Here is a 15,432-nt window from a genome sequence, read left to right as displayed (position 1 = left end):
TCTCGCCTCCAGGCAGGAGCTGCCCATTTAGTCTCATATGTCTACTTGAGCTAAGAAGCATACTCTTCACGAGTATCATTTTATGTCTTATAGTACGGTTTATTCTTTGTCTGGAGAGGTGACGTTGAGAGTTGCTTGAATTTTGGGCTAACAGAGTCTGGGGGCCACGTCTTTCGGGATCCCTTTAGTCTCAGTCAGACCATTAAGTCTGGTCTTCTTACTAGAATTTGAGTTCTGCACCCCACTTTTCTCCTGGTCTGTCAAGGACTCTGTTGTGTTCCCTGACAGGGCCATCACTGGTAGCCAGGCACCGTGTAGTTCTTCTGGTCTCAGGCTGATAGAATCTCTGGTTTATGTGGCGTTTTTTGTCTCTTGGGCTAATATTTTCCTTGTATCTGCCGTGTTCTTCATTCTCCTTTGCTCCAGGTGGGTTGGGACCAATTGATGCATTTCAGATGGTCGCTTGCTAGCTTTTAAGACCCCAGGCACCACTCACCAAAATGGGATGCAGAACACTTTCTTTTTTTTTGGGCATCTGCCTTTTTTTAAAAAATTGTTGTACTTGAAGGAAAGTTTACAATTCAAATTAATCTCTCATACAAAAATTTATACATACATTGTTACGTGACCCTAATTGCTCTCCCTATACTGTGACAGCACACTCCTCCTTTCCACCCGATTTTCCGTGTTCATTCAACCAGCTCGTGTCCCTCTCTGCCTTCTCATCTTACCTCCAGACAGGAGCTGCCCATTTAGTCTCATGTATCTACTTGAGCTAAGAAGCACACTCTTCCCAAGTATCATTTTATGTCCCATAGTCCAGTCTAATCTTTGTCTGAAGAGTGAGCCTTGGGAATTGTTTTAGTTCTGGGTTGACAGTCTGGGGGCCATGCTTTCTGGGGATGACCCAATCTCAGTCAGACCATTCAGTCTGATCTTTTTACTAGAATTTGAGTTCTGCACCCCACTTTTCTCCTGCTCCATCAGGAACTCTTTGTTGTGTTCCCTGTCAGGGCAGTCATTGGTGGTAGGCGGGTACCATCAAGTTCTTCTGGTCTGAGGCTGATGCAGTCTCTGGTTTATGTGGCCCTTTCTGTCTCTTCGGCTAATACTTTCCTTATGACTTTGGTGTTCTACATACTCCTTTACTCCAGGTGAGTCGGGACCAATTGATACATCTTAGATGGCCGCTCTCTAGCTTTTAAGACCCCAGATGCCACTCACCAAAGTAGGATGCAGAACATTTATTTAATAAACTTTGTTATGCCAGTTGACGTAGATGTCCGCTGAAAGCATGGTCCCCAGACCCCTGCCCCTGCTACTCTGTCTTTCGAAGTGTTTGGTTGTATTTAGGAAACTTCTTAGCTTTGATTTAGTCCGGTTGTGCTGACTTCCTCTGTAGTGTATATTGTCCTTCCCTTCACCTAAGATAACTCTTGTCTATTTAGTTAGTGAATACCTCTCTCCCTCCCTCCCAACCCTTGTAACCATCAAAGAATATTTTCTTCTGTGTTAACACTTTTTCTTGAGTTTTTATAATAATGGTCTCGTACAATATTTGCCCTTTTGCAACTGACTAATTTCACTGAGCATAATGCCTTCTAGTTTCATCCATGTTATGAGGTGTTTCACGGATTCAAAGTTATTCTTTATCGTTGGGTAGTATTCCGCTGTGTGAATACACCATAATTTGTTTATCCATTCATCTGTTGATGGGCACCTAGGTTGTTTCTTTTTCTTATTGTGAACAGTGCTGCAGTGAACATGGGTGTGCATGTGTCTATTTGTGTGACGGCTCTTATTTCTCTAGGATATATTCTGAGGAGTAGGATCATTGGGTCATATGGTACATCTATTTCTAGCTTTTTAAGAAGCGCCCAATCAGTTTCCAAAGTGGTTGTACCATTTTGTGTTCCCACCAGCAGTGTGTAAGTGTTCCAGTCTCTCCACAGCGTCTCCAACATGTATTATTTTGTGTTTTTTGGATTAATGCTAGCCTTGTTGGGGTGAGATGGTATCTGATTGTAGTTTTGATTTGCATTTGTCTAATGGCTGATGATCGTGAGCATTTCCTCATGTATCTGTTTACCGCCTGAATGTCTTTGGTGACGTGCCTGTTCATATCCTTTGCCTATTTTTTAATTGTGTTATTTTTCGTTTTGTTCTTGAGGTTTTGCAGTATCTTGTAGATTTTAGAGATTAGACTGTGATCAGTTTGTCGTCGCCAAAAATTTTTTCTCAATCTGGAGGTTGTCTTTTTACTCTTTTGGTGAAGTCTTGATGAGCTTAAGTGTTTGATTTTTAGGAGCTCCCAGTTACCTACTCTTCTGGTTTTTGTGCATTGTTTATAATGTTTTTTATTGTCTTTATGCCATGTGTTAGAGCTCCTAGCGTTGCCCCTGTTTTTTCTTCCATGATTAGTATTGTTTTCAATTTTATATTTAGATCTTTGATCCATTTTGAGTTAGTTTTTGTGCATAGTGTGAGATATTGGTCTTGTTTCATTTTTTTGCAGATGGATATCCAGTTATGCCAGCGCCATGTGGTATAAGAGACTGTCTTTTTCCCCATTTAACAGACTGTGGGCCTCTGTTAAATATCAGCTGCTCATAGGTGGATGAATTTATGTCTGGATTCTCAATTCTGTTCCATTGGTCTGTCTGTCTATTGTACCAGTACCAGGCTGTTTTTACTACCATGGTGGTATAATAGGTTCTAAAATCAGGTCGTGTTAAGCTTCCCACTTAGTTTTTCTTCTTCAGTAATGCTGTACTTATCAGGGGCCTCTTCCATTTCTATATGAAGTTGATGATTTGTTTCTCCATCTCATTAAAAAAATGTTTGAATTTAATTGGGGATTGCATTGTATCTGTAGGTCGCTTTGGGTATAATTGACCTTTTCGCAGTGTTGAGCCTTCTATCCATGAGCAAGCTATGTTTTTGCACTTATGTAGGTCTCTTTTGGTTTCTTGCAGTAGTGTCCTGTATTTTTCATTGTATAGGTCTTTTATATCTTTGGTTAGATGTATTCCTAAGTATTTTATCTTTTTGGGGGCTGTTGTAAATAGTATTGATTTGGTGACTTCCTCTTTGAAGTTCTCTTTGTTGGTGTAGAGGAATCCAACTGATTTTTGTATCTTTATCCTGTATCCTGATACATTGCTGAAATCTATTAGTTCCCGTAATTTTCTTGTGGATTCTTTGGGGTTTTCTGTGCATAAGATCATACCATCTGCAAGTAGAGATAGTTTTACTTTTTCCTTACCAGTTTGGATGCCCTTTATTTCTTTTCCTAGCCTAATTGCTCTGGCTAGGACCTACAGCACAATGTTGAATAAGAGTGGCGATAAAGGGCATCCTTGTCTCATTCCCGTTCTCAAGGGGGGAATGCTTTCATACTGTCCATTTAGGATGATGTTGGCTGTTTATAAATGCCCTTTATTATGTTGAAGAATTTCCCTTCTGTTCCTAATTTGCTTTCACTTTAGCTGTTCGAGGTTCAAGAGTAAGTTTAAGAGTGTTTTCTGACATCCATTTTGGTCTTTTCTTTTTCTTTCCTGTATTTGTAATGACTTCTTGCTTTGTTCATTTATGATGACCTTGATTCATTCCACAGCTCTTCTTGTCTTCTGTTAGTAGCGTGCAGCGAGTCACATCTATTCTTGATATGGTCTCTAATTTTAGGTGAGTATACTCAAGATCATACTTCTGCTGTTGTGCATTTGTTCTGATTTTCTTCAGGTTCATCTTGAACTTGCATATGAGGAATTGATGTTCTGTTTCACAGTCGACCCCTGGACTTTTTCTGACAGATGATACTGAGCTTTTCCATTATCTCTTTCCACAGATGTAGTTGATTTGATTCCTGTGTATTTGGTCTGACGACGTCCACGTGAATAGTCGCTGTTTATGTTGTTGAAAAATGGTATTTGCAATGAAGACATCATTGATCTTGCAAAATTCTAACCTATTATGCAATCTCTGGCATCGTTTCTATCACCAGGGCCATGTTTTCCAACTACCGATCTTTGTTTTCAGCTTTCGCATTCCAATCACTGGTAATTATCAATGCATCCTGATTGAATGTTTAATCAATTTCAGACTGCAGGAATTGGTAAAAATCTTCATTCATCTTTGGCTTTAGTAGTTGGTGCATAAATTTGAATAAAAGTCATATTAACTGGTGTTCATTGTAGGCGTATGGGTGTTACCTGTCACTGACAGCATTGTACTTCAGAGTAGATCTTGAAATGTTCTGACTATGAAGGCAATGCCATTCCTCTTCCATCTGTCATTCTCGACATAGTAGACCGTATGATTGTCCAGTTCAAAATGGCCCATACCGGTCCATTTCAGCTCACAAATGCTTAGGATAGTTATGTTCTAAGTGTTCCAATTCATTTTTGACGATTTCCAGTTTTCCTAGATACATGCTTTGTATAGTCCATGTTCCAATTATTAATGGATGTTTGCAGCTGTTTCTTCTAATTTTAAGGCGTGCCACATCAGGAAATAAAGGTCCCAAAAGTTTGACTCCATCCATGTCATTAAGGTCGACTCTACTTTGAGGAGGCAGCTCTTCCCCAGTTGTATTTTGAGTTTTTCCAACCTGAGGGACTCATTTTCTGGCACTGTACCAGAAAGTGTTCCACTGCTGTTCATAAGATTTTGACTGGCTGATATTTTTTAGAAGTAGATTGCCAGGTCCTTATTCCTAGTCTGTCTTACTCTGGAAGTTCTGCTAAAACCTTTCCACCAAGAGTGATGCTGCTGGTGTTTGAAATATTGATGACAAAGCTTCCAGCATCACAGCAACGTGTAAACCACCGTAGCATGACAGACTGATGGATGCGTGGTGGAAGGCCAAGTAGGATATATAAATTTTGAGATTGTCAGTGTTGGATAGACATTATTTAAAGCCATGAGACTAGATGAGATGGACTCTGCTTAGAAGCTGAGAATGATAGACAAGAGGTCCAGAACCTGACTGAGCCCTCGGATTGGAGGTGTTGGTGATGAGTTAGAACCAGTAAAGGAGATTGACGAGGAAGCAGTAAAATAGGAAGAAAAACAAGAGATTTTAGTGCTTGGAAGGTAAGTGAGGGATCTGTTTAAAGGAGCAGGAGTGATCAGCTCTTTCAAATGCTGCTGGGTAGGTCAAGGACTGTGACATCTGACCCTTAGACCACTAGATTTAGCAACATAGAGGTCACTAGTGACCATCTCGAGTAGTTTCAGTGAAATGATAAAGATGAAATCCCTTACCAAAGGGGATTCAAGATATAATGGGAAGATGGAACTTGGCAACACTGAACGTAGAAATCTCTGTCTTCTCCTACTCCCATGATTTTACTATAAATGGAAAGAGAAATGAGCTGATGCTGTGGAGTTGTGGTAGCACAGTGGTTAAGTGCTATGGCTGCTAACCAAAAGGTCGACAGTTCTAATCCACCAGCCGCTTTTTGGAAACCCTATGGTGTGCAGTTTACTCTGTCCTATAGAATCGCTATGAGTCGGAATTGACTGGACGACAATGGGGTTTTTTTTTTTTTTTTTTTAAATGTCACTGAGTTGAAATTGACTCGATGGCAGTGGTTTTGGTTTAGAGGAATATATGACATTGTGAGGATTTTTTTTTCCTTTTAAGATGAGAAACATAATTTTGGTGGTTTTTTTTTAAATTGTACTTTAGGTGAAGGTTTACAGAACAAATAGTTTTTCATTAAACAGTACATGTTGTTTTATGACAATGGTTAACAACCCCATGACATGTCAACACTGTCCCTTCTCAGCCTTGGGTTCCCTGTTACCAGCTTTCCGGTCCTCTCCTGCCTTCTAGTCCTTGTTGCTGGACTGTTGTGCCCCATTAGTCTTGTTTTGTTTTATGGGGCTGTCTTATCTTTGGCTGAACAGTGAACCTCGGGAGTGACTTCATTAGTGAGCTAATAGTGTGTCCGGGGGCCATACTCTTGGGGTTTCTTCAGTCTCTCTCAGGCCAGTAAGTCTGGTCTTTTTTTGTGAGTTAGGAGAAACTGATAATTTTGAATGCTGATTAAGTATTTTAGAATAGAGGGAAAAATTTGTTGATGCAGGGAATGAAGATTGCTAAATCAAAGTCCTTGAGTAGGTGAAACAAACAAACAAACAAAAACACAAACCCATTCCTGTGGAGTCGATTCTGACTCATGCAACCCTATAGGGCACAGTAGAATTGCCCTAGAGGGTTTCCAAGGAGTGACTGGAGGATTTGAACTGCAGACTTTTTGGTTAGTAGCTGTAGCTCTTAACCACTACGCCGCCAGGGCTCCTGAGTATGTGAGTTGAATGGAATTGGAGTAGTACTTGTCAAACTTCAACTTGTATATGTATCACCTGGGATTCTTGTTACACTACAGTTTCTGATTCTGTAGGTCTGGGGTAGGGCTTGAAATTCTGCATTTTTAAGAAGTTTCTAGATGATGACTGTTTCTGGTCTCTTTGCTGTACTCTGAGTACAAGAACTAGCTCATCTGCGATAACATGGTTGTGCAATGTCTTTTCAGTTTTCTGTTTTCTCAGTGGGACAGGAAGCAAGCCATCATCCTAGAGTGAGGATGGAAGAGATGGTGTAAAATCATCTAGGAGGAGTAAGTGGAGTAGAAAAGTAGGATTCTGGGCTTGCACAAAGGGTCCACTTGTGGTGGTTGTTGTTAGCTGCTGTCAGGTTGGCTCTGACTCATGGCAACCTTAATGTATGACAGAGCAAAACACTTCCCTGTCCTGCACCATCTTCATGATGTCTCAGTCTGTCTCATGTGGGGGGTTTCCCTCATTTGCATTGGCCCTCTACTTTACCAAACATAATGTTCTTTTCTAGCGATTGTTCTTTCTTGATGGTATATTCAAAGTAAGTGACTGAAATCTCACCATCCTTACTTCTTAGGAACATGTATTTCTCTTAAGACTGACTTGTTCCTTCTTTTGGCAGTCCACGGTATATTCAGTATTCTTTGACAGCAACTAACTCTGTAAAAAATAACACTTGTAGTTAGTGGTTATAAGTTTAAACTGAGACTGATCGAATATGGTTTTGTTATTCTTCATTTACTTTTAGCTACATGGGTTAGGGCAGTTAGAGTTTAGCCTGGCAAGTATTTGGGAGACAGAGAGGGAGAAGCAAGTGATTTGTAGCTATACAAAAACTAAAAAAACCTGTTGCCATTGAGTCGATTCCAACTTACAGTTACGAATGATGGACCATGGAATCTAAACTGGAAAAGGAAGAAACTGAGAGAATGCTAGGTTAAATAAAGGGGAAAAAAAGTTTAATTGCAGGTCTCTCTCTATCTTTAGTTTGTTAAGGGAAACAGTATTCATGTCCCCAATTTTCTTTTTTTAATCAAAGAATCCGTTCCGCTGCAGCATGTCTCTGGACCTGTATTCTACTAAATAAACTTATAGAAAAGATATCTTATGCTTTTGGCTATATAGCAAGTATTACCATCAGTGATTATGATTTGATTTAAAGTGGAAGAGTTCTCCTGCAGGTAAGAAAGGACAGAGGTCTAGAGGATTAAAAAAAAAAAAAAAAATTGCTTCTGTCAGCTGTAGAAACTGTATTTAAATATATCCTCTTATTTATGCTAGACTTTAAAATCAAATGTTAACATCCCAATAAGTCATGCAGGTTTATAATCATAACCATATGATAAAAAAAATTTACAAGTATAGAAAAATTTTCAACCATTGGTTTTTTTATCTCTTCTCTCTCTTGGCTATTACAGATGACCATGGATGAAAGATATGTAAACAGCATTTGGGACCTTCTGAAAAATGCAATTCAAGAAATCCAGCGTAAGAATAACAGTGGTCTTAGTTTTGAGGAGCTCTATAGAAATGCATATACAATGGTTTTGCATAAACATGGAGAAAAGCTCTACACTGGATTAAGAGAAGTTGTTACCGAACATCTCATAAATAAGGTATCTAACTTTCGAGGATTCTTGCTGATAATATTGAATGGAGAAAATCCTTTATACCATATTTTACTTTGACTAGAAGTATTATTTTTATAAAGGCTCCAGGAACGCTATAGAAATAATAATTTGTGAGTGTGTTTTAAAACCTCAAAATGTAGTCAGCGAAATCAGTTTTTGATAATTGAGGGAAGAAGTTTATGATCTATGATAAACAAAACATATTCTTTATAATCATAATTAAGGAAGCAAACCTTTTCAGTAACTTGAAAATGCTTCTTTATTAATACGTTAATTATAAATCTACTTTTTTGCTTAAAATGCTCTCATCAGTCAGCCCATTTTAGTTTCCTCTACTTACTCTGTATATTGGAAAATAAAACTACCTTGTTTAAAAAATATTCTCTAGGACTTTTTACTTACTGAACTTGACCTTATTCACTTCAACTGAGTTTTATTATAGTAAACATGTAATTTCTTTAAAGACAAATTAATGGTGGGCTATTAACATTATAAAGTGGTTCTTTGGTTTCAAAAAGATGTATTTGCTCTAAAGAGAGCAAGTATTTTTGTAGAGCTATTAGGGTATTCATTTTTTAAATTCTTTTTTTTAAAAAAAAGAAGTTGCATGAATGGTACAATGAACTCTGTACCCTTCACCTAAATTCAACAGCTGTTAATATTTTGTCACATTTTTGCCATCTTTCTATTGATACTTATTATTGATACTATTATTATTGCTGAACAGTTAGAGAATAAGTTTTAGATTTTGTTAACCCTCAGATACTTTAGAATGTTTCTCCTAAGAACAATGATCAAAATTAGGCAGTTTAACATTAATACTGTTGTCTAATATAGTCTGTATTCAAATTTCACCAATTGTCCTAGATAGCAGTGATAGCATTTATAGCGTTTTTTTTTTTTTTTTTTCCTGATCCAGGATCCAATCCCGGATCGTATACTCAGTTCCTTAGTCTTTCTTTGTCTTTCAGCACATTGACATTTTTGAAGAGTATAGGTCAGTTGTTTTGTAGATTGTCCCTCAGTTTTTGGTTTGTCTGATTGTTTCCTCATGACTAGTTTCAGGTTATGCATTTTTGGCAGGAATAATACATAAGTGATGTTGTGTCCTCAGTGCATCACATCAGGAGGCACATGATGTCAGTTTATCCCATTATTGGTGATGTTAACTTTGATCACTTGGTGTCCGCCAGATTTCTTCACTGTAAAGGTACCTTTTTTCCCTTTGTAATTCATAAGTAATCTGTTCAGATATAATTTGAGACTGTTTGAATATCGTTTGCCCCAAGAAATTTTTATGTGGTGGTTCTAGCATCCATTGATGATTCTTGTGATGGTGGTTGCAGAATGGTGTCTTTCTCTTTCTATTGTTCCTTCTACAATTCTGTTCTCTTAAATGGATTACATGAGCAAATACCTAGTACTCATTAAGTGTAGTGATTGTGTTCTTCGTACAATCAATTGGTTTCTGTTAAGTGCCTATTAAGCACGGCTTTCGATGAAAATATGGTAGATGCAAATAGGTGTGATAGTATCCTTTTCTGGTGCTGGTTTTCCTCTTGATATGGGAGGTGATAAACACATTTAGATAACAGTGTAAGAGGTTATATTATTAAATGGCAAATGAGTTTTATAGGCAATAAATGGCTTAGGAATGCAAATGTGGAGCAGTTACCCTGGGCTGTAAGATTTCTTGGGAAAGTATCAAATTGAACTGAGTCTTGAAAAGTTTAGGATATAAGTGAGCAGTGCAGAAGGCATTCCAGGATGACAGATATCATGTGATTTTACAGGCATGAACTGGGCACACTTAGGTGGTGGGAGAGTTTGATTGAAGTATATAATGATTTTAGGGATTTGTGGATTATAGCATTGCAAAGATGGACTGGGAAGAGATCGTAGAAAACTTGAATGCCATGCTGAGGAATTTAGACTTATCCGTGAAGGGCTCTGGAAAGCTCTTGGAGGATTTTAAGTGGATGACAATATGACAGAATGTGTAAAGGAGATAAATGTGAGAATGATATAAATGTAGAACTGGTAAGATATTTACTAGAAGCAGGAGAAGACCTAGATTAATCTGATAAAGTGGTAAGCTAGAAATGAATGGATGATGTCAGAATCCTGAAGTAAGGCTACTTAGAATTTTGTTCCTGGAAGAATTAACGGTGCCACAAATAGAAATATTGTGAAGTTGTAGTGAAAATCTGATTTGGAGTGGGTAGAGGAGGTGACAAATTTTATTTTAGATTATATTAGAAATCATTTTACATGTGAAGAAATTTGAGAGTGAGATCACAGTAAAATGTTCAAGTAGAAGTATCATGTGTTTGGAGATATACAGGTTTAGAGCTTAGGCAGGACCTCAGAAATAAAGAAAGAGATTTTCTATTTGAGTAGAATGTATTGAAGAGTAAGTGTTGGAGTTCAGAGAACAAAGAGCTCAGAGCCAAGAGCTGAATCTTCAGGAGCAAGCCGTGATAAGTAAGTGAGGAGAATGAAGAAGACTAAGAAGTTTGGCAGCTAAAGAAAGAAGAAAAGTACCGTAGAAGTACAGTAGAAGAATTCTGTTAAAACCTGCTGAAAGGAAGACTGGAGCAACTGAGTCCCTGGGAATCAAAAAGAGAATATGAGATTGAGAGCAATGGTGAAGGAGTAAGTGTAGAAGAAGGGCATGTCCTCATTTTTCAGAGGTTCTATAGAGAATGATAATAATGATCATAGGTAACTCTTATTTAGCACTTACTGTGTGCTGGATGCAGTGATTAAGAGCTCAGTTGCTAACCAGAAGGTCAGCAGTTTGGATCCACCAGCTGCTCCTTGGAAACCCTGTGGGGGCAGTTGTTTTGTCATATAGAGCCACTTTGAGTCAGAATTGATTCAACGATGACAGTTTTGGTTTTTGGTTTAGATCTAGTTTTAGTACTGTTTACATACAGTAACTTAGTTAATGCTCCTAGCCCAGTAAGCTGGATACTGCTGTTGTCTTTGTTTTACAAATAAACTAAGGCACAGAGAATTAGTAATTTGTCCAGATGCACATAGCTAGTAAGTGGCCTAGCTGGAACTGAATCCACAGTGTAGCTTCAAGCTGAGCTCTTAACTTTCTGTTGATGTGCTCCAGGGGCAGAATGAATCAATCAAGACACAACAAATATGCTGAAATTGAGAGTGGTTGAAGGGCTTCAAGTTCATTGGCTCAGTGTCTGTAACGTTAATACAAAAAAAAAAAAAACATTGCTGGGGAGTTAATTCTGACTCATAGTGACCCTATAGGACAGAGTAGAACTTTCCCGTATGGTTTTCAAGGCTGTCAGCCTTTACGGAAGCAGACTGCCACATGTTTCTCCTAGGAGTGGCTGGTAGATTTGAACCACTGACCTTTCAGTTAGCAGCTAAGTTCTTAACCACTGTACTGCCAGGGCTCCTCAAAGCTAATAGTCATTTAAAATCTAAGTCTTGATTTACTTATGTGTAAATGAAGGAATTGGAAATAGTATCTTCAAGGTTCTTTAGTTGAATCTAGTAGTTAAGCCATCCATCTTCTGAAAGATGAGAAAGACTTGGAGTAGCCCTTATGGGGAATGTACTAAAGAATTGATGAGTAAAAAAATTGCTTAGTAGGAGATGGCCTGAATGTGTGATTTGTTTTTGTTCTTAAAAAACAAAAAACAAAAAACACAATGCTTTGCAATCTGGGCACAGATACAGAAGAGTTTTGAGAATTGGCTTATCCAAAAAGTGAGGAGAGGAGGGGAGATCGGAGTGAGGTCAATGCCTAAGTGACTAATTTTGGGGCTCCGTAACATTCAGGTAAAAATTGAAGACATGTGAGCAATAACGCCTCGAGAACTCTTAGAGTTTCAGCATATTTTAACTTGCTTAAAGTGATCTCATATCTAGAGGTTAACTGTCATTTGAAAATATAAGAAGTCTCTATTAGTATATTGTGGAAAATGTGTATTCAAGTTGATTATGCTGAAGAAATTAAATATATATGCTAAATTCTTTATTTTACTTCTCTTACAGGTAGTCATCAGTATTTTGCTAGCATCTGAAAATGTTCTGTAATTTTATTTTTCTCTTTCATAAGCACTCAGTTGACCAGCTTAGTCAATTTCTGACTAGGCTGAACTGTACCAATTTCAGCATGTCTGATGATTGATACAGTTATTTTAGTTGAAATAAGGTTTTGAGACCTCTGCTAGAGTTATTTTAGTTGAATTAAGTTTTTGAGACCTCTGCTAGTATCCATATTTTCATTTTTTTGTATTTTCCACTTACTACATTTGATCTCTTATTTTATGAAAAAAGTAATAACCATATAAATACAGTACTACTGTATGAAGCTCCCACACGTCTGTCAGTTCGTCGTACTGTGGTGGCTTGTGTGTTGCTGTGATGCTGGAAGCTACGCCACCAGTATTCAAATACCAGCAGGGTTACCCATGGCGGACAGGTTTCAGCTGAACTTCCAGGCTACGACAAACTAGGAAGAAGGACCCAGCAGTCTACTTCTGAAAAGAATTAGCCAGTGAAAACCTTATGAATAGCAGCAGAACATGGTTTGATGTAGTGCTGGAAGATGAGCCCCTCAGGTTGGAAGGCACTAAAAATACAACTAAGGAAGAGTTGCCTCCTCAAAGTAGAGTTGTCCTTTATGACATGGATGGAGACAAGCTTTCGGACCTTCATTTGTTGATGTGGCATGACTCAAAATGAGAAGAAACAGCTGCAAACCTCGCTTAATAATCGGAACGTGGAATGTACGAAGTATGAATGTAGGAAAATTGAACATCGTCAAAAAAGAAATGGAACACATAAAGATCAATATTCTAGGCATTAGTGAGCTGAAATGGACTGGTATTGGTCATTTTGAATCAGACAATCATATATGGTCTATGTCGGGAAGGACAACTTGAAGAGGAATAGCATTACATTCACTGTCAAAAAGAAAATTTCAAGACCTATCCTGAAGTACAGCGCTGTCAGTGATAGGGTAATATCCATATGCCTACAAGGAAGACCAGTTAATATGACTATTATTCAAATTTACATACCAGCCACTAAGGCCAAAGATGAAGAAACTGAAGATTTTTACCGACTTGTACAGTCTGAAATTGATCGAACGTGCAATCAGAATGCATTGATAAATATTGGTGATTGGAATGGGAAAGTTGGAAACAAAGAAGGAATTGGTAGTTGGAAAATACGGCCTTGGTGATAGAAATGATGCCAGAGATCGCAAGGTTGAAGTTTGCAAGACTGATGACTTCTTCATTGCAAATATCTCTTTTCACCAACATAAACAGGGACTATACACATGGACCTTGACAAATGGAATACACAGGAATCAAATTGACTGTATCTGTGGAGAGACAATGGAAAAGCTCAGTATCATCAGTCAGAACAAGGCCAGGGGCTGACTGCAGATCAGACCATCAATTGCTCATATGCAAGTTCAAGTGGAAACCAAAGACAGTTAGAACAAGTCCACGAGAGCCAACGTATGACCTTGAATATATCCCACCTGCATTTAGAGACCATCTCAAGAATAGATTTGACACGTTGAACACTAATGACCAAAGACCAGATGAGTTTTAGAAAGTCATCAAGGACATCATACATGAAGAAAGCAAGAGGTCATTAAAAAGACAGGAGAGAAAGAAAAGACCTAAATGGATGTCAGAAGAGACTCTGAAACATGCTCTTGAACGTTGAGTAGCTAAAGCAAAAGGAAAAAATGATAAAAGAGCTGAACAGAAGATTTCAAATGGTGGCTTGAGAAGACAAAGTATGATGACCTGTGCAAAGATATGGAGATAGAAAACCAAAAGGGAAGAACGCGCTCAGCATTTCTCAAGCTGAAAGAACTGAAGAAAATTTTCAAGCTTTGATTTGCAATAGTGAAGGATTTTATGGGAAAAATATTAAAAGATGTAGGAAGCATCAAAAGAAGATGGAAGGAATATGCAGTCACTATACCAGAAAGAATTGGTCGATGTTCATCCATTTCAGGAGGTAACATATGATCAGGAACCAGTGGTATCGAAGGAAGAAGTCCAAGCTGCACTGAAGGCACTGGTGGAAAACAAGACTCCGAGAATTGACGGAATGCCAGTTGAGATGTTTCAACAAACGAATGCAACGCTAGAAGTGCTCGCTGGAAATGCTTACTTGTTTATGCCAAGAAATTTGGAAGACAGCTACGTGGCCAACCGACTGGAAGAGATCTGTATTTATGCCTATTCCCAAGAAAGGTGATCCAACCGAATGCGGAAATTATTGAACAATATCATTACTATTACATGCAAATAAAATTTTGCTGAAGATCATCCTAAAGCGGCTGCAGTAGTACATCGACAGGGAACTGCCAGAAATTCAAGCCAGATTCAGAAGAGGACGTGGAACCAGGGATATCATTGCTGATGTCAGATGGATCCTGGCTGAAAGCAGAGAATACCAGAAAGGTGTTTATTTGTGTCTTATTGACTATGCTGGGGCATTCGACTGGGTGGATCATAACAAATTATAGATAACATTACAAAGAATGGGAATTCTGGAATACTTAATTGTGCTCATGAGGAATCTGTACATGGATCAGGAGGCAGTCGTTCAGTCAGAACAAGGGGATACTGCATGGTTTAAAGTCAGGAAAGGTATGCGTCAGGGTTGTATCCTTTTTCACCATACCTATTCAGTCTGTATGCTGAGCAAATAATCCGTGAAGCTGGACTATATGAAGAAAAACGCAGCATCAGGATTGGAGGAACACTCATTAACAACCTGCGTTATGCAAATGACACAACCTTGCTTGCTGACAGTGAAGAGGACTTGAAGCACTTACTGATGAGGATCAAAGACCACAGCCTTCAGTATGGATTATACCTCAACATAAAGAAAGCAAAAATCCTCACAACTGGACCAGTAAGCAACATCATGATAAACGGAGAATAGATTGAGATTGTCAAGGATTTCATTTTACTTGGACCCACAATCAATACCCACGGAAGCAGCAGTCAAGAAATCAGAAGACACATTGCATTGGGCAAATCGGCTGCAAAAGATCTCTTTAAAGTGTTAAAAAGCAAAGATGTCACCTTGAGGACTAAGGTGCGTCTGATCCAAGCTATGGTGATTTCAGTCACCTCATATGCATGCTAAAGCTGGACAATGAGTAAGGAAGACCGAAGAATAATTGACACCTTTGAATTGTGGTGTTGGCAAAGAATCTTGACTGTACCATGGACTGCCAAAAGAACGAACAAACCTGTCTTGGAAGAAGTACAAACAGAATGCTCCTTAGAAGCAAGGATGGCAAGACTACATCTTACGTACTTTGAACACGTTATCAGGAGGGATCAGTCCCTGAAGAAGGACATCATGCTTGGTAGAGGGTCAGTGAAAAAGAGGAGGACCCTAAACGAGATGGATTGACACAGTCGCTGCAGTGATG

General features: G+C 38.5%; 1 protein-coding gene across 2 annotated transcripts in view; it reads left to right on the top strand.

Moving 5' to 3' along the window:
• The window catches only part of CUL3 (cullin 3), a 113,487-nt gene that overhangs the window by 28,740 nt on the left and 69,315 nt on the right, over positions 1-15,432 (top strand). The window contains exon 2 of one of the 2 annotated variants that reach the window (XM_004376373.3): positions 7,764-7,961. In XM_004376373.3, the coding sequence (XP_004376430.1) occupies positions 7,764-7,961 (198 nt within the window). Of the gene's footprint in view, positions 1-7,763; positions 7,962-9,123; positions 9,187-15,432 lie in introns of those variants that run through there. The other variant, XM_023731353.1, reaches the window with a different exon arrangement.

This window comes from Trichechus manatus, unplaced genomic scaffold (genome assembly GCF_000243295.1).
Source record: "Trichechus manatus latirostris isolate Lorelei unplaced genomic scaffold, TriManLat1.0 scaffold00041, whole genome shotgun sequence".
Classification (NCBI taxonomy): domain Eukaryota; kingdom Metazoa; phylum Chordata; class Mammalia; order Sirenia; family Trichechidae; genus Trichechus; species Trichechus manatus.
Note: the sequence above shows the minus strand (reverse complement) of the source record. Positions and strands in the feature narration are given on the sequence as shown.